The 19,533-nt window shown below is 45.8% G+C and overlaps 2 protein-coding genes across 2 annotated transcripts; both read right to left on the bottom strand.

Annotated features, from left to right (window-relative positions):
* Nucleotides 1-1,872: 1,872 nt before the first annotated feature.
* LOC129618388 (uncharacterized) lies at nt 1,873-3,829 on the bottom strand (the record flags this gene model as incomplete). The annotated part of the gene is made up of 3 exons (XM_055533139.1): nt 3,687-3,829; nt 2,319-3,555; nt 1,873-2,113 (listed from the first exon to the last, which is right to left on the bottom strand). Coding segments are annotated over exons 1-3 (1,621 nt in total), but the record flags the coding sequence as incomplete, so codon positions are not given.
* Nucleotides 3,830-16,113: 12,284 nt separating this feature from the next.
* On the bottom strand, nt 16,114-19,092 carry LOC129618387 (heat shock 70 kDa protein-like). The gene is given in 7 exon segments (XM_055533138.1): nt 16,114-16,439; nt 16,990-17,505; nt 17,615-17,708; nt 17,710-17,766; nt 17,768-18,112; nt 18,114-18,947; nt 18,997-19,092. Coding segments are annotated over 7 exon segments (2,247 nt in total). The 5' UTR covers nt 19,072-19,092.
* Between the last annotated feature and the right edge of the window lie 441 nt (nt 19,093-19,533).

Raw genomic sequence — 19,533 nt, 5'->3', positions numbered from 1 at the left:
AAAAACTCACTTCTAAATGTTTGTACTTCAGCAATTTGTCGTCGGCTAGCTCGAAACGACGATTTGAATGATAGAATGAAAAATTGTTTCCCCCCCTTGGGACATCAATGAACTCAGGATGACCGAATTCATTTCCCATAAAATTCAAATATGATTCTCCGCCCAACCCGAAAGTCATCAGGCGAATCATCTTATGAAGAGCAAGACCTCTGGAAATCGCATCATTCTGAAAAACGTCATCCATCTCAGACGTCGTTATCAACGGACCTACTTGATCAAATATTCCCATGTGCTCGTACATTGCAGGTCCCATCAACCTGAAAGCGAGGCTACATCCGCCAAGCCCTCCCTCGCTATGAGGAGAGTCGTGTTTGTTGAGCTGCTCGTAATAAACCGCTTCCGTGTTCTTTGCAATTCGATCCCAAGAAAAGCTGAAAGCAGCTTTCACACGACCTCGCTCGCCCATCCACTATAACCACAAATAGAAGCGTCCACATCTTGCCAATCGACTTACTCGTGCATGTTCGAAGTTTCTGAGAATTTCACAACATCCCCAAGCGATACTGCTTGCGTTTGGATCCACCAGAACACCATCTGTGTTTGGAGAAACGAAATCCCCGCGGACCTCCGCATGTTGTCGCAACCACTGGCTTGAATGCTGACCACGCTTCTAGGACAACAATCCCGAACGGCTCATTCCGGGAGGGTACAACGACCTAAAGTGCTGACTGCATTTGACGCCCGGAAGATCACACCTACCGCATCGCACGCCTTGAATAGAGACTTAAGCTCAGCCCCCGATTTCGCTCCAAGGAATCGACATGCATGTGCAACCCCTAATTGCTGTGCTCGATTGATCAAATTCTGTTTCATATGTCCATCTCCTACTAATACGAATTTCGCATCTCCTCTAAATTTTAAGATGAAGGGAATGGCCTCAATCAAAAGATCAGGTCCCTTCTGGATTGCCATTCTCCCAACGAATAGAAGCATCGGTTCCATCGGGTTGGACGTCATACCGTGCCTTGATAGGAGCAGCGTCTTCAAAGCCATCGAAATTGCACGCATTGATTCCATTGTAGATCACCTGATAAGAAGTTGTAGCACTGAACGATTGGGTGAATCCGCAACACTTGGGATATGGAAAACACATAATGATACATGATAATATATTATGATACGATATTGTAGAAGAGAGAATGAGGAATGCTGGGCTGGAAGTCTGGTGGCCTATTGAACAACGCGTACTTGAATTTTCTGACGATGAACTCCAAACAAATGTGACACTTCGTCCGCGAGAACTCCGGAGACGCAAATGATGCGATCGCTAATGTGGCACCCCTCCCGCTCAATATCTGAGATCCTCTTCGATTCGCCCCCGTATGCATTGTTGCCACAACGTCCAAACTCTGTAGAATGCATTGTTTGAATACAAGTGTGACCCTGTAACAGACAGGATCATATGTCGAATGGAACTACAGAAACGACATGCATGTGGCCGTCATCCTTGTCCCACACCTGGTGTTTGGCCTGAACCAGAGATTTCGCTGCCAGCCAATCATGCGCGTGGCAGATGTCGAACATCTGTCCCATGTATTGCTCGACAAGATTAAGGTGACCAATGAAACTGTCGCACATATTTCGCATTTCTTGAACGAAGTCGGAGTTCAAGTTGAATGGACATTCATGATAATGGACACCATAATGGACTGAATGTTGGGACACACTTCCAACGGCGCGAACGAAGATGTGAATTTCATGTCCTAAAACGCGCCAAGAGAGTTTCTGTCGCTAAGTACATGAAGCGCAAGAAACGATACTCGGTGCCCGCGGAACGAATCCAAACGATTCACCGCAAAGGCAAGGGCTTACCGAGTCGCGCGAGACCAGCAGCGAGTTCCGTCACGTGAGGTGCGACGCCTCCGACAGCGTGCGTGTGAAGAGATTCCCAGGCGAACATTGCGACTTTAAGTGTGCGGCGAGAACGTAAGGAGTTGGCTAGGGTTTCTGATGCCGCTATCGTTTTCTCTAATGGTGACCGAATCTCGAGGGTATTGACGATTGAAGACATTTCTATAAAGATGTCATCGCTATGACAAAGTTGTCGGATCCACTACAAACAAAAACAATCATGAATCCATTATTACAACCGATCATCAACGATCCATTAAAATCGTAAAAGACCGATGCGATGTCTTCAATTGATACACGAAATTCGTGATGAATCTTCAATGACAGACAAATGTATTTTATCGATGTTTGATCCTATCAGTGCAGCTAAATAAATTGATAATTTTTATTCTTGTAGAGACTCCCACCTCATCAGCGATGTGCGGTGCCATGCGGTAATCGAAACCCAATCCTCCCTCGGACAAATCATGCGCTAGAATTGGCATGCGCGAGTGGTCTGTCCCAATTGTCAACACATGATTCTTTTTAGGTGAAATTGAATGAATAAAATCGTTGACAAGCATCAAATACGCTGATGCTTCATCATTGACTTCAAATGAAAAATATCTTCCTAGATCATTATAATCGCGGAAGTCTCGACCAACACCGTGATGATGATACAACATCGACGTCAACCCTTCAAACCGGAATCCATCAATTTTGTATAAATCCATGAAACAACTTAATTGGGACATTAAGAATCGACACACTTCTGGCTTCGAATAGTCGAACAGTCTACAGTTCCACTGTGGATGAGTCCCAGATGTCCCACTCTTGAAAAATCCTCCATCGCCTCCTTCGATCTCGTTCAACCCTGCTGCAGTTGATGCCGATGAATGACTATGGATAATCGAAAGAATCACGTAAATTCCAAACTTGTGCGCTTCATCAATTAGGGCCTTCAGCTCCTCTGGCGTCCCAAATGAAGAGGCAGGGGCGAGGAAATTGGTCACTTCCCAACCGACTGACGTCAACGAGTGCTCAGGGACTCCAACGAGAACCAGCGCGTTGTATCCCAAGCGATGAATTCGAGGGAGGACATCCGTTCGAAACTCATTGTATGTTCCGAATCGCATTTGGTGCGACGAAAATCCCACGTAAGCTTCGTAAATCTTAGGTCGTTCTGGGCGTGATGGTGCTGCATGCTGAAACTCATGGCACTCCGTTTTGGGAGGGTGCCATACAGCAGCATCGTAGACCTCATTGCCGTCCTCAGATTTCCAAACGACCGACGCTGATGGAGGCACTCGATCAATCTCTTGATCGCTGTGCGTTACGATATGCAGTTTATACTTCATCTTGTGTCTCAGAACTTCCTCACGGTTGCTCCCATGTTCCAAGGTGATACTCCAAACGTCCTCACCAAATTGTTCTACCGGCAGTTTTGTGAGTGGGTGAGAATGTCGATCCCATTGATTGAAGTCCCCCATCATATAAACTCCTTTGACATTCGGAATCCACTCTCGCAACACCCATGCGGTGTCAGTTCGGTGTAAACCCAAATAGCGGTGAATAGATTTCAATAAGGAGAAAGTCCGATTATCGGATTTTCCATCAATTGGTAAACCAAGGACAGAAGATTTCTTGGCCAAAAATTTGGAGTGTCTGAGAGAAAAAGAACATCAACGCTGAAGACGATTAGAAGCGGAAAGTCAAATCGAGGGAAACGATGACGCCAAAAATGGATGAATTATAAAATAGATTCGTTGGCTGACAAAGTGAATTCATCTCTTTACTTTTCACGCAGGGCATCTGAGAATGGATCCAGTCTCATGTCACGCGCTACGACTGCTGTTCCGTCCTTTGGTTTGAGGGAATCGGCAGCAAGGCATTCGAAACTCAGAGCTGGTGGACGTTTACTGATCGTTTCTCGAAACATGGGAAACCATCGACGTGGGAGTCATGGAGCTGATTTTGTATGGAATTTCCAGTTTGCTCGAGGAAGCAGGGACTTCGGCGCCCGGGACGGCTTCAGCGCTTGTCCGCAAGGATTGAATTTCAAGTCGACTGTCAAACACTCCTTGATAAAACTGAAGCCTTGGCGGACCTTCGACTAGAGCCGAGACGCTTCGACGCCACCGTTTCCACAAAGAAGTTTGACGAAATGTTTTTGATGTGTCCTCGCTGGAGAGGAAGGGCTCTTATCATGCGCTCGGTAAATGCGCGTACCTCGTGAAGTAATAAAGGACAGTGAAGAGTCTGCCACTGGCTGTTGCCTCGAGATCTTGATGCACCTCAAATGTAACGAGCCCCGTCTCTTCTTCTGTCTCTAGTGTTAAGCTTGATTCGAACGCAGCGCATGATTCGATGAATGCGCCGCTTTGCCCTGATGGAAATATTCAATAATACATTAATTTGTGTGATGGGATCATGTTGTGAGCTTACCAATCTTTGTCTTAGCAGTTTCAAGAATCACAGCCAAATACGACTGAAACTTCTGCACCTTTGGAGGCGTAGCGAACAACAATTGGGATTTCCGATGAGAAGCAAGAGGCGCAACAATCATGCGTGAACGTGCCATGACAGGAGGAGACGCGGATAGCGCAGAAGCACGTGAGAGGAATTCGGCGAGAGAGTTGGGACCTGACGGCGAAGAACTTCTGAAGGCCTCGATGAACCGACTCGATTGTCGGATAATCTTGATTTCCGGCTTGGGGACGACAGTCGTAGCAGTTTCAGTTGGGGTGACTTCAGCTGTCGTCAACTTGGACGCCGATATCGTCGACGAAGCTTCTGAAAATTTCGGCGCCGAGAGTTGCGTTTCTAGAAGAATCCAAGTGGCAGCCTCTTCTGTTGACTTCGCGACGAACCAAGAAATGCCTACAAGAAAGAGAAAGAGTTGAAAGGCGAATTTCTGAAAAGAGAACTTGCTTGGAGGAAGAGAAGAAATTTGGGAGGACAATAATCCGACTACTTCATTTTCAGTCTCCTGCCAGAATAAGAAAATGCAACGAAGAATTGCCGATGGATGCATACCGAGTTGACCTTAAGTGTGATGAGATCAACACTTCCGTATTTAGATTCCTCGCTGTTGGGCTCTGCGATGAGAGATTGAGACAGCAAAGAGCTTGATGGCAGGCGCGTTATATATTGTTGACGCTCTTTATGATCCATCTGATCAGACGTCCCGCCGTTGGTTTCCACAGCTGCCATATTGAGAGACGATGAAGTTGAAAAATTAGGCAAGATTTGGACCGGAGAACAAACCGGGAGATGCCACAGGAGGCGTCCACAATGAGACAGGAGTAGAAGTGTTCAAGAACAACGACACTAAGCGCTATACAAACGGAGATAACAGGTTCACTAAGAGAGTTTCGGACATGCACGTAGTGCAGGACAAGTGCTGAAATATAGCGGGACGAAAAAAGCAGATTTTTAAAAGGTGAATGAGAGCCGCTAGAAAAAACATCGATCATGACAGCCATTCCTCCAGTATCCCAGTTGCTTCATTTTCTTCCACCGCAGGAACTCGAGAAGGTCCTTTATGGTATAAGTAAGCAATCACTGTTATTGTTTTGTGGCCACTGGGTCCAACTTTGACATCCCTCCAATGAACTGATATTCATTCTGTTTTTAGCTGTTTTGCTTCCAGAATCTTCTGAAGAGATTCTCCATCGTGTTGATCGCCCGTTTGCAAGTTCTCTTTGATGTTTCGGCGAATCGACATTTCATCTGTTCAGATTATAACAGAGATGGGGATTCATATCGATCCCCATGGTCGAATAAGTATTTCCCAGAAGTCGAAGCGGATATAATTCCCGCACCCACAAAAGGGACATTGTCTTCAACGATAATAGGGGGCGATGATCTCGCTCAAGGATTGATACCGTGAGCCTGTTGCAGTATCACTGAAAGCATTGTGGTACAGCGCAAAGTACAGTTGCCGTTGTACTTCTTCGCCGCTTTGTGGGACTCTTTTAGTCGCCTGTTCCGTCATTTCTTCCAGAAGCGGACCGCTTCGTGAGATGGAAGTTCGATTTAACGACATTCTTGATCAATACCGAGCGGCATTCTTTGGAGGTGGGCGTCTCGTCTGCGTTCGTCTGGAGTAAACCTGCTGGAGAGGGAGGCTTCTCCGCTGCGTTCCTGTTGTACAAAAGTAAGAACTGCCTTGGGACACTACGTCGATGTCTGTGGGGTGTAGCATCCCATGAAGTCCCGTTAGAAGCAATTTGGAATTCGAGTCATGTCTTCGAAGTGACAACAACAACGACATCAGGTGAGTAGAGAGGAACTCCTAAAAGGAACTAGTCTTCAATGCAAATGAGAGAAGGTTCGCTCATTCAAACGGGTTTTCCAATCTTCAGTGCAATACCGTCTCGTCTCGACTGTCTCACTCAAACTGATCGTCAATTCTCAAGACCTTGTTATGGTTGATCTTGGAGCGACGCTGACTGAAAAGGTTCGCTGGAAATGATAAGAGTTTCCACCTCGAATCGCTTTTTCGTTTTCCCTCAGAAAGACGTTCAAAAGCGCGTGCTTTCTGGTGCCCCCCAGGAAGATGTCCCAGCCAGTCATTTGGAGTACGTTATTGTGATTACTTTGTTGATGCTGCATCACTTTGTTGATGTCGTAATGGTCCTTATCTCGTTCAAGAATAATGGGGCCAATGATGGAGACAATCGAAACGGAACTTCGGAAAAAGATTGAGGACATTTATATCGTGAAGACTGAAGCAATTCTATCATCATTGAGAACTGTTGAGTCATCCAAAGAAACAGGAGAGTCCCAACGTGTACACCGTCGCGCATCCACTAACAAAACTTCACTTGAAGAAGTGAGTCTTGAGGAAACTCCATCATGTCACTGATATACATGACGATGATGGATGATTGATATACACGACGATGATCGAAATGATCCTCGTCTTCCCAGGATGTCATGCGAGACATGAAAGAGAGACTTGCTGGAATTCAACCCACATCTGCCTCGCTTTGCACTTGATTTTGATCTCGAAGTCTCAACGATTGTCAAAACACTGATCTCATATCACAGAGTGACATATCAATCCTCAGCAATGGATCGAAGCTCTGGGCCGACTAGCTTAATTATATCAGACGCCGTTATATCTGCGAAGAACGAAACTATTAAACGACCTCAAATACCTGCTTACATCCGTTACACAGACTCTCAGCCTTCTTTGCAGACGTGCGCACCACAGAGGCAGCCCTGAGAGACAGAACATGTGCGTGATAGACTCTTGCATGGTGCGACTCATCTTACATTCGTGCTGCGACAAGAGGAATGCCAACCGTAGCCTCTTTGTAAAGATCGGGTTTCTCGAAATATGTAAGTGTTGACTTCTTCCAGAAGTCCCCGGCGCGCTTCTCATCGGCCTTGTCGACGACCTTCTCATGCGACCTCAAGAATCCAAAAACTGCAGAGAGAGTCCCTGCCAGAATGTCGCCTTGTCCCCCCTACAAAAGACACATCTGTGAAAGGTTATGTCACCGAAGGCGCTCACCACAACGCCGTCTTGATCCTTCAGTAGAGCACAGCAAAACAGAGAAGCCATCGGTGATAATATCTGTACTCCCTTTCACGACGATGACCGACGAGGAACAAGAGCGAATCAAACCGACAGCTCGCTTGATAACTAGAAAGTACAATCGAGAAGGGCAAACATAATGAAGGGCAAATATAATGAAGGGCAAATATAATGAAGGGCAAATATAATGAAGGGCAAATATAATGAAGGGCAAATATAATGAAGGGCAAATATAATGAAGGGCAAATATAATGAAGGGCAAATATAATGAAGGGCAAATATAATGAAGGGCAAATATAATGAAGGGCAAATATAATGAAGCCTATTGTGATCAATTTCTTACGAGAAGTGACATCATCCGGTAAGGGGTCAGCAAAACTGTACCGGTGTGTTTTTGGATTACACTCTAGGAATAGAACATTGTTGAGGTCTTGATCTAGTTGTATGCCACTCATGAAATCTTCCATCAATGAAAGCTCATGAATATTCGGAGTAAAAATGCATCGGGGGCGCGTTCGCAGCTGATGAAAGAGTTCAGGTCCCGCGCGGAAAACATCCGCGTCACAAATCTGCAATGTCCCAAAAGCATCAACAATCATGAACCATAGACGTACAAGGGGAGTAGTAGGGGCTGCCTGGTCGATAACATCCCGCATGGCTCGCTGCATTGCGGGTGTTGAGCCACAGCCAGGTCCCACAACAAGAGCATCGAATCGGGAGAGCTGTTCAGTAGAGACATCGTTATTACAGAAAAAGTTTGACGAGCAGAAGATTCGGAAGGACTTACTTTGGCAACGATTGAATTTGTATCATAATCATCGACTGAGTCGAACAGCTAGAAGAGGAGGTTCAAGTTCTATCGAGCGATAGAGACGGCTTACTGAATGAACGATTAATGTGGGACTGTAGCATTTGATCGGAATTGCTGCAAGTGGGTGGCAAAAGACATGAACGACATCAGCGCCCTACATTGAAAACGAATCTCATCAAGAGAGTGTGTTCCTTCATCGTACCGATTGCTCTGCTGAAATTGCGGCAAAATATGGAGCCCCTGTGTATTCAGGAGACCCTCCTACAACTCCGATGCATCCTATAGGAAAACCTTAAGTGGAATCTATTGAGGGGGGGATCACCTCTTTGGCCTTTATGAAGCCCCGCAGGAACCGCCAAAATGTCTGCTATAGCTGGAGGCAAGGTCGAAGTTCTGAGAGGTTTGCTTTACCTGAGGAACGGTAGATCTTCTTTGCTGGCATTGGAACGTTGCGTTTTTAGTCACCAGGGCTGCGCTCAGATCTCTTTAGGCACAGGTGGCTATAACCCTATCTAAGCCCGCCATGGATCTCGAAGACCTGTATTATTACGATGAGGAGTACCTTTACTACAACGACCTGATTTACGGTAGTGGGCATCACAGACATCATGAGAATGCCGAGTACAACAACGGGTATAGTAACACCAGACGTTCTGAGCGTCCAATCGATGAGACCCGGGCGAAAGAATCGCACCCTGCGTATCCGGCAGACAGTAAGAAATAGACTAAGTGTTCGAACGACTTCCTTTCGTACTTTTCAAAGCCGATCCAAAAAACTCGTCAACGAGTCGTGAGCGAGATGGAACGCGACGCAAACGGTCTTGTCCGAGTGTGAGTGAATGCGTCACAACTGCGACGCTGATTCCTATGCGACTCTGATTTCTCTGTTCTTAGATGGAAGGACGATGGAAGCTTTCCGACCATCGACCCACAGTATAATGAATTTCAACAATGCAAAGTTTCAGAATTGCAGGCAATTGAGGTTATTGTAGAAGACGAGGAAGAGGAAGAAAAAGGAAAAAATGAAAGTACTGAGGCAAATGAGAAGCCAATTGAAAAAAAGGAATGTCCATTTAAGACTGTTAGCGAGGCCAGGTCGTATTTTGCTGGTTAGATCCTGGATTAAACATGAGCGTCATGATTCTCTGATATCCGCAGAGAATTTCGGATGTGTTTTCGTTGTGCGCAAGACCAAAAAAGGGATTCACTGTTGTCCTGTATAAGTATGTGGCGTGATTTGCAGGTTGTGTAATGCGTTCCATTTGCAGCCGGCGTGTCGCTGAGCGAATCGTCGAATTGTTCCAGAAGAGAAAAGAAGAAGATTTTGGCTTCAAAGTCCAGTTTCCTGGTTACGGCAAGACCAACATTATGTGAGTGCCTGACCACGATTTGAAGCCCGTCGAAACCTTTTCACTCTAGACCCTCCGCTTCAAGCGAAGTTGTGACATTTAATGCACGACGCGTCCGAATTGGGAAATTTAGTACGCGATCTATCTTTTAGCTCCAAGCCCAAGTTTCTATCAGCGGGCCAACTTCGTCATTATTTTTCTCAGATGTCTGACGTTCCGAATCATGGGAATCTGCAAACAAATCAAGTTCCTTTATCACGACAGTTTCGATTCCTCCGCTCGCCCATTTGGACTTCCAGAGAGTTGCTTGGGAAATTTTACCCCAGTCTGCTCTTGATGAAGGACATTCTGTTGTCATCGACATGACCTTGCGAATCATCTGGCTCCATATGGAAGTGGATTGTTGAAGAGTAAGCAGCAAAGTCCCAATAAAATGAAGCTCACTCTATGGTCGACTATTCTATCACTGTTTCTTCTGAATTTTTTGAATCTGTAGAAAACCGAAGATTCTTTTAAACTTCTGTTCTTCATTCATCTTCAATTTTTGTTTCATTTTTAGGGGTAGAATTCAATACAGGATCGAAATTCCAGTTACAACTCTCAGAAGAGCGCGCATTTTCACACCCAAGTATCGCGACCGTCAAGGACGACGATGGAGAGCGCTTCTCTTTTGGTTAAGATATTGTCCTAAAGTACGAGATATCTTGGACACAAATCACGCTGATTCACCTTAGACATTGCGTCAACAGGAGTAAAAACTGTAGCAATCTTTCTCCATCTCTAGGTGTTCCGTCAAGCTTCTACGTTGCCTGAGGAGACAGAAGGAAAAGAGTCCGATTTTGGTCGCGTAAGAAGAAGTCCCAATGTTGCTGAACGCAGAATATCGTGTGCAGGTGGAATGGATTCGAGACTACAACCCCTGTAATTCTGTTTTGGGACTCTCTGCGCCATCGTGGGAGAAGTCCCCCCAAGCATCCGCTTCACGTAGCTGTTTGTCTCCCCCTCTTTTATTCTCTTCTTTAAACTTTCAGGGATTGGTATCTGGCAACGCAATCATAGTAGAATCTGCGAACAAGGATTCCCGCGTATGTTGTTTTAGATCTCAAAAAGGGCAGACGCTCACGTGTTCATTTGCGAGAAGCGCGTTTTTGTCTTGTGTAGACGTTTACCAAAGCTGCGCGAAATTTTGTCCGAACATTCGATGGCGATGAAAAAAGAAGAGCCCCAATTGGAGTTCCTGAAGCTTCGCCTAGAGGAGGAAGGAGAGCGTCTTATCGAGTAGGAAGCAATAAAAACAGCACACTGAAGGCTAGAGCGTTTTCTAGATGATTGCTGTTGTTTCAGATGGATCCCCAGAATGAAGACTCTGAGAGATAATCCACGTATCATAGCGATGACGATGGCATTGCTAGCGAATGGGTTGCTGCGCAGATCCCTTTGCAGTTCTTGATGCTGAATTCCTGACAATTTATCAATCCAAGCGTTCCGATGCCCATCTGTTTTACGCTCTTCGAGTGAGGTTTGAAATCTTTCTGGGTTTTTGTTTCATAAATGTGTCTCAGAAAATCGTCCAAGAAACAAGAGTAGGGGATCCCGTTTTGGATCTACCAGGAAGGCTTTTGCTTTATTTGAATGAAGCGCAGGACATGTGAGAGCGTACCGTACAGCACCTGCCTTTCTTCTCCTCTTCTTGGGAATTCAGTTTGTTCTTTCCAGCCAGTTTGAGTTTCAAAAATCTCTTTTTATTGGAAGTCTTTCATTTCGTAATTACTCCTTTCCGAATGTACGAGATAATCTTCAGATAACGATTTTTTGACTCGATTTTTCAGCCTTATTGGAGGACCGGACGCCGAGCCTGGAAACAGAGCACTTCGCAAGAATCAGAGTGTAAGATTTCCGCTGTCTCCATAGTATCTGCCTGGCTGTTCAGGTCATGGACCGATTTTTTCGCTCTGCATATGTTGATGAAGACACTCGAGAGCTCTTCATAAGTCATGTAAGCTTGTGTCATGTAGACGCTGGGTGTCGTTACTCTCTGGAAACCCGTTTCATATTTTTTTCAGGATAATGCCTCAAGGCATCTCGCCAACCGGATCGATCTTCTTATGAGGGATGGGATCCGCTGTTTTGATGACGTTTGTCGGTACCGGCTCATTGGATATTCGTCTAGTCAGATGAACACGTCAAGTGCATGGTTTTTTCCGCGACGACGATAACGGATGGACTATCGGGCAGATTGTCAACTCCTTTGGCGACTTTTCCAAATGCGAGGGTGAGGCAACCAACCATAACTGTCTTCGAATTCGACTTCGTTTTCCTGAATTTGATTTCTTTGATCCTCTTCGAGTGTGTTTTCACTTATGCGTCTATTTTAGGAATTGGGAAGGTCGCGGCGAGATTGGGTTGAGAAGGAATTATCAGCTGGAAGTTGGTATCCTAGTTGCAGCGGAGGGTCCACTCCTGCTGCTAAGGTGACTAGTTTGACTGGTGTGATTGGTTGGTTGTAGGTCAATGGTTCAGCACCACGCAGCATGTCATCGAGCTGAATCCGGAACAGTTCGGCGACATCGACGACGAAGAGGCCCCCATCGATGACAATCGCCCTGAGTCTGGATCCTTTATATTCACAGACGGTGTTGGCTTTTGTGATCGAGACATTATGGAAACTGTCCGAACGACACTCGACTTGAAATTCCTGCCTCACGCCATCCAAGTAATTCCAACATTGTGATGATGATACTCGTTATTCCTCTCCTCTCAGATCCGATTCCAAGGTACCATTTGTGCGATGGAGAAGGTGCAAGGGAATTTTGTGTGTTTGCTCCTCGTTCAGGGTACAAAGGCGTTATTTCGTTGAACGAACAGTGGTTCATTGATGAGAATCCGTATCCTCCGTGCCCAGCAAACCGCCCAAAAATCACAGTTAAAGGTGATTTTCCGGAAGTCCATGCGGAAGTTTCCTGCAGGTGATTTTGTCTTGAGTGATGGGTTCGATCTTCTTTTTGTTTGCAGATGATTTGTCCTTCGAAATTATCGATTTTAGTAAATTCACGCCCCTACTTTCTCAACAGACAAGTAGGCAAACGCGACCTTCCAACTTGCTCTTATATTCATTGATCCTTCAGATTATCACAATTCTTGACACGATTGGTGTCGGTGAAGTCCCCATTATCAATCTTCAGGATGATATGATTCAAGCAGCACTCCGCTGTGATGAAAGTGTCGGTGAGTTCTTTCTCGAATGATGATTAATCTTCATCTCTACAGAGCCAATATTTTAATCTCTTTAGTCTGTCCCCAATATTTTAATCTCTGAATGTTTTTTTATCTCTGTAGACCGTGCCCAATATTTCCTTGCATCAAGTGGTTGCAAGCTTGACGCAATGAAATCAATTGATCGAATGTTGGACGCAGGAATTCCCCTCACAGATCCCTATGTCTCAAGTTTTCTTAACACTTGCAGAATCTTTGCGCTGCAATCCCTTCAGTCGAAGTCCAGGATTATTGTTCGGGTGCGTCTTCTGAAATCCCGTCTAACCGCTGGAGCTGGCGCCAAGGAGGTCGACGGGTTCTTCATGCGATGTGCAGCTGCTTGTTGTTTTTCCGACATTCAGGAAGGAGCAAATCTCTACGGCATATCAGATGAAACACGAACACTGAAGTACGACAACGGGCGTGGTATGCCCGAAATTTTTGTAAGAGTAACGATGAAGTCTTCGAATCGGTTTTTCACAACAATGAGAGAGAAAAGAAGCCAGAAATGGAGGCTCTCAGGGAACACCTACAAATTGACTGTAACAGGGCCTGTCTTCGTTACAAAGTGCCCGGTTGTACATCCAGGCGACATTCAGATGTTCTACGCAGTGAGTTCGAAGATTTCCTGCTTTCGCATTCTCATGGCACTCTTCAATTTCTACTTTTGCAACATGTTTTGGTTTTCAGGTTGATTACCCGGAACTTCAGTATGAAGATGTCATTGTATTCCCCCAAGTAGGAAGCTTCCGTTGCGATAAAATGTTTTTCCCTTGCGATAAAAAGTTTTTCCCTTGCGATAAAAAGTTTTTCCTTCTGATCCATTCGGCTTCTATTGTCTTCGTCTAGAAGCGCGAGGGAACGTGTCACCCGTTTCATCCAGGATTCCATGAAATCCCTCAACAAGCGGGAGCTTGGGAGCAAACAAAGATGTACTTCGGGCGCCGCGATTGTGCGAACATGCTGAGCGGATCCGATCTGGACGGTAAGGATTGTTGAACTGATTGCAATTGAGGACGACAATGATCTGTTTTTTTTTCAGGAGATCAATACCATGTGTGCTGGGATCCTACTCTTGTTGAACCCCTACTCCAGATTTTCGAGAAGGGACAGTTTCCAAAGCCCGCCCTTCATTACATCCCATTCAAGGGCCCCGTCAAGCCACCCCGAACGTTCCTCTACTGGAGCTCCTGAGGGTGGGTGTTGCACTTCTAACTCGTGTTTCTCATCGATATCGTGACTTCTTTTCAGATCAACTTTGTTGAAATTCTGCTTCACAACAATATGCGAATTATCGCCGCTAACCACGAACGAGTAGTTCACAGTCGTCATATCTATGAAAATGGGAAGGTTAGTGTTTCCTAACCGACCGGATTATCTTTGGTAGTTCCTAAACCGGTCCCAAAATTCTTCCTGTTTTGGGACAGGCCAGCCACCCTGACGCTCTCGAATTAGCAAGGCTGCATAGTTTGGCAGGTAACTTCTTTTTATTATCAGTGTCCCGTTCTTGCACCAATTGCTGCTATAGAATAATTCTATTTTTGTGTGATCAGTTGATTTTTCAAAATCGAGAGAACCGGCAATCCTCCCCAACGAGCTTCGGAGCAGACGGTTCCCACACTTTAAGGTTCCCATCCCAGTACGCCATCGATTTGTTCTACTGAATAAACTTCTACAATTTGAGCCAAAATTTAACGAGTGTCTGCTTCTTGTAGGCTCCTGGTGTAATGCAGCGAATTTTCAAATCAAAATCGGTTAATGGGAAACTGTTTGATGAAGTCCAAAAGGCTGAAACAGCCATAGCAGAGCGCTCAGGTACAACACTGCTCCGGCTCTCGGCTTCCGGCTTCATTTCGTTTTCAGGACGGGTTATTACTGTATTGCTGCGATACGTCGGGCCGAGCAACTCAAGCACAAAACCGTGAGAATGCTTGAGTGTTTCTCACTGGGGAGGGGAGATTGGAAGAGCTGACTGGTTTTTATCTAATAGCTCACAGATCTGCCATCTTATCGTTACAATGGACCGCCTAGTGTCTGATTATCACCCTGAGATTGTTTCCATCAGGATGGGCGTTCGATGATGGAAAGAGAAAAGGGTATTTGGTACAGATGAGATGGAATGTAGTAAGTGTCCCTTCGCCACGATGAATCTTTGAACTCTCCTTTCTATTCAGCCGCTTGGGATTCGCCAATCACCTTGCGAAGGTGTCCGACTCCATCAGATTCGGGTGGAGAGAGCCAATGGGGTTCAAACCCTAGAGCGTAAAGATTACGATTATCCAATCAAAACCCAACGAAGCTGATATCTTCATTCCTGATTGGGGTGATGAAGAGTCGGTGAATGACAGGCACCGACGAGACCCCAGTGGAATTATGAACTCGATGGGCTATCACACACAAAAACGCTATTTCGTCTTCAAGGTGTCTGTACGTCTTCAAACACTTTGACGCGTTTTTCGATCTGATTTCTTGCGTTCCAGGCGAGGCGACCGTTAGGAGAAGTTTCCAATGAGTCTCCAGTAAGTGCCGTTTTGGAGCTTGGAGGAGGGACTGGAAGGCTGTTGGCTAATCATGGTGCAAGACGGTATGGACCAGCTGGACTCTCCCATCAGGCTGATCAACGAAGGAAACGGTGAGACCCACGGACTTTTGCTGCTCATGTTAAGAACCGGGTCATGGTTCGTGCGCATACCCTTATTTGAAATAGTTTCGTTCACGTTCCCTGTCCCTTGTTCTGAAGGTATGCTCCTGGATATGTCGGGCCCCACTGGTGCCTGTTCCCGTTTCGGGACAAAACGGGACAGCGAAGACCGGATGCAGATCTCCACCTTCCGCGAGAGTTTCAATTTTTGGAGCGTTCGAATGCTTCTGAAAACGGCATCTGCCTTGAACTGGTACACAAGGATTTCCTGTCTAACGTTGGCCGAGGCGGAAAAACTGTATAAAATATACTTGAGTGAGGTTAGTCCGTAGGGTCTCATTGTTTGAAACTAAGTGTCCGGTTGTGCAGCTCACTCAAATTATGAACGAATATGGTAAGATCTAATTCACATCCGGACGTTTAAAATGTAATGCTTCTCTGACAGCACAGTACGATGAAGGAGAGGTAATGTCTGGATGCCTCGTCAAAGAAAACACGATGAAAGTGCGTCGTGACCAGCGTGACAAGGGTAACGACAATTAGGAAAATGTTAAGAAGTCACGACGACTGTGAAGGTTGTGCTCTAGTTTGATTACGGTGCTACCTGTGGTCTCATACAGTCCTATCGTGCAGCTTGAAATTGCGGTTCGAGATCTGAAGCCGAGTATGCAGTTGCGCATTGAGACTCTGGTGATGGACCAAGAGATTTGGGGTCCAATCCACGCCCTTGCTTCCGCCTGCTACTTGGTGGCTCATAGGGAGCGATTGAAGGCAAATGCTGAGATTCTTGCAAAGGACGAAGCGCGTGATCGGGTACGTGTTCCATTTCCACTTCCTTTTCATTGTCGTCTTGACGCTTCTGTTGTTTGCGGACAGGATCGCAAGCTCCGGGACTCGGATAGTGTGTGCTCAGAAGATGATGAACCTCAACCCGTTCTGAAATACTCGCTGAGCTTTGCTTGGCATTTATTCACTGATGAGCTTCTAGAACTAAAAAAGGAAGCGAATAGATGTACTGATGATTACGACAGAGGCATATGCTAGGCTTCACTGCTAAAAGCTATAAAATTGTTTTTCTGTTCTTCATGCGAATTTTCTCGTCATGTCCGAATCAAAACCTGAGGAGTTCTCTTTGCATGGAGAGTTCTGCCGTATGCTTTCTAAAGCCGGAATTCTTGTTAAGAGGCTAGGAAACGCAATATCCTGTCGGACAGTTGCCCCTCTACATAGTATAAAAATTTTCGTCAGCTAATTTGATCCATCAAGAATTCAACACATACGCAAGATCGACCGGAAGTGAGACAAACAGGAAACAGCGCAATAACGAGTCCATAGTACAGCTGCTGTTCATATTTTTGAACGTTTGATGTTGTTTTTTTGCGTTTTGGCGCAACAATTTCGACAAAAAGTGCAAAAAAGCGGTAAAAAGAAGGGACTTTTTATGCTTCACTTGTTAGTCATCACCTAAATCGTGAAACATTTAATCGACTTCTTCAACAGTTTGGACCGTTGGTTGGTTGCGCATGAGCGCCACCACCCCATTCCTTCAGCGCCAGCATACCATCAGCACCTGCGGCCTGATACGCCTTCATCATGATCGGGTTGCAGACAGCCTCCAACTCCTTCATTTTAGCATCAAATTCTGGCTTCTCGGCCAACTGGTTACGTTCCAACCAATCAAGGGATTCCTTGATAGCTACTTCAGCCTTCTCCCTGTCACCTGCATCTATGACGGTTTTCATTTTCTCCTCATCGAGGGTCGATCTCATTGAGAAGCAATAGTTCTCGAGGGCGTTCTTCGAGTCGATACGTTCCTTCTGTGCTTCGTCTTCAGCTTTGTATTTCTCTGCTTCAGCAACCATACGATCGATTTCATTTTGCGACAATCTGCCTTTCTCGTTGGTGATTGTGATCTTGCTCGATTGTCCTGTCTTTTTCTCTACAGCGTTGACATTCAGGATACCGTTGGCATCAATATCGAAAGTGACATCGATTTGTGGCACGTTACGAGGAGCTGAAAGAGACAACGAGATATATGCGACGCCCCACAGTGAAATTAAATTCTATTCATTTCATGCTGAAGTGATATAACAATAGATTCTAATATTGCTTGGAAGTCTTACCAGGAGGGATTCCATTCAGGTTAAACTTCCCGAGCAGGTTGTTGTCCTTGTGAATTGACGCTCGCCCCTCGAAGACTTGAATAAGCACAGATGTTTTGGTTATCGGAGTATGTTGTGAATGTTTGGGACTTCTTGGTTGGAATGGTTTGGTTTACGGGGGATGAGGACAGTCATCACACCACCAGCTGTTTCGAGTCCAAGAGAAAGTGGAGCGACGTCCAACAACAGGAGATCTTGAACAGCGGATGAGGTTTCTCCAGAAAGAATTGCAGCCTGGACGGCAGCACCGTAGGCAACAGCCTCGTCTGGATTGATTGACTTGCAGGGCTCCTTGCCGTTGAAGAACTCAGTGATGAGTTGTTGGATTCTTGGAATTCGAGTGGATCCACCAACAAGAACGACTTCATGAACTGAGCGCTTATCGACTTTACCATCACGAAGAACACTTTCTACGGGACTGATGCAACCACGGAAGTAGTCCATGCAAAGCTCCTCAAAAGCGGGCACGTGAAAGAGTGGCACTGTAGTCAATTCCTTCGTACAGGGAGTCGATTTCAATGGTTGCTTGTGTTGACGAGGACAATGTTCGCTTGGCACGTTCGCATTGAGTACGAAGACGACGGAGTGCCCGATGGTTTCCGGCGATGTCTTTGCCACGATTTTTGCGCTTGAAGTCTTGGACGCAGAAATCGACAAGTCTGTTGTCGAAATCTTCACCTCCCAAATGCGTGTCACCTGCTGTTGCCTTGACTTCGAAGATTCCATCTTCAATGTTCAAGAGAGAGACATCGAATGTACCTCCTCCAAGATCGAAAATGAGAACATTCTTTTCGCCTTCAGTTTTCTTGTCAAGGCCGTAAGCAATGGCGGCGGCAGTAGGTTCGTTGATAATGCGCATCACGTTCATGCCAGCGATGGTTCCGGCGTCCTTTGTCGCTTGACGTTGAGAATCGTTGAAATATGCAGGAACCGTGATAACTGCGTTCTTAACGGACTTTCCCAAATACGACTCTGCAATTTCGCGCATCTTCTGCAGGACCATGGCGGAGATTTCCTCAGGATGGAAGGATTTCGTCTCGCCGTTAACGGAAACTTCGATCAAAGGCTTGTCGCCTTCGCCCGATCTCACTTTGAAGGGCCAGTGCTTCATGTCTGATTGCACGGCGGCTTCATTGAACTTTCGGCCGATCAGCCGTTTCGCATCAAAGACAGTGTTCTCAGGGTTTCTTGCGACCTGATTTTTTGCGGCGTCGCCGATTAAACGCTCGGTGTCCGTGAACGCGACGTAACTTGGAGTCGTTCTATTTCCCTGGTCGTTCGCAATAATTTCGACCTAAAAACAAGAATGTTGTCAAATCAAGCAACAGAAAAAATGGACCTACTGTGTCATTTTTCCACACGCCGACACAAGAGTAGGTTGTGCCGAGATCGATGCCGATGGCTGGACCGTCAGACATTTTGATTAATTGATGTTGAAGAAGAAGAAAGGTAGATTAACAAAACTTGATGTTATTAGATGTTTGATGCTATGTGGTTCGCTGATGCACTTATTTCTGTGTGATGCGTGACTGGGACCCCGGGACACATGCACATCTTCGGGACAGGGATCAGAGTCCGTGCCTTATCTGTGGCTTTTCAGAGTCCATACCGATCATGATTCCAGTCACAAAAAACAGTGTGAATATTGGTACTTGACTTCAGTCACAAAAAAGTGTGAAACACTTCCCAAAAAGAATCAGATGAATCAATCATTACTCGAACAACACGGCAAGTATATCTGATGAACTTTGGATTTTGATGCTCCATCTGGGAAAAATTTAGTTGTAATTTCACGATCTAGACATCCACAACAATTGAGTGGCGCACACAAACCATCAGGGGCGTTGCAGCATTGAAACACGTTGAGATAGCCACAACAT

This window comes from Condylostylus longicornis, unplaced genomic scaffold (genome assembly GCF_029603195.1).
Source record: "Condylostylus longicornis isolate FDR11 unplaced genomic scaffold, ASM2960319v2 ptg000857l, whole genome shotgun sequence".
Lineage (NCBI taxonomy): Eukaryota > Metazoa > Arthropoda > Insecta > Diptera > Dolichopodidae > Condylostylus > Condylostylus longicornis.
Note: the sequence above shows the minus strand (reverse complement) of the source record. Positions and strands in the feature narration are given on the sequence as shown.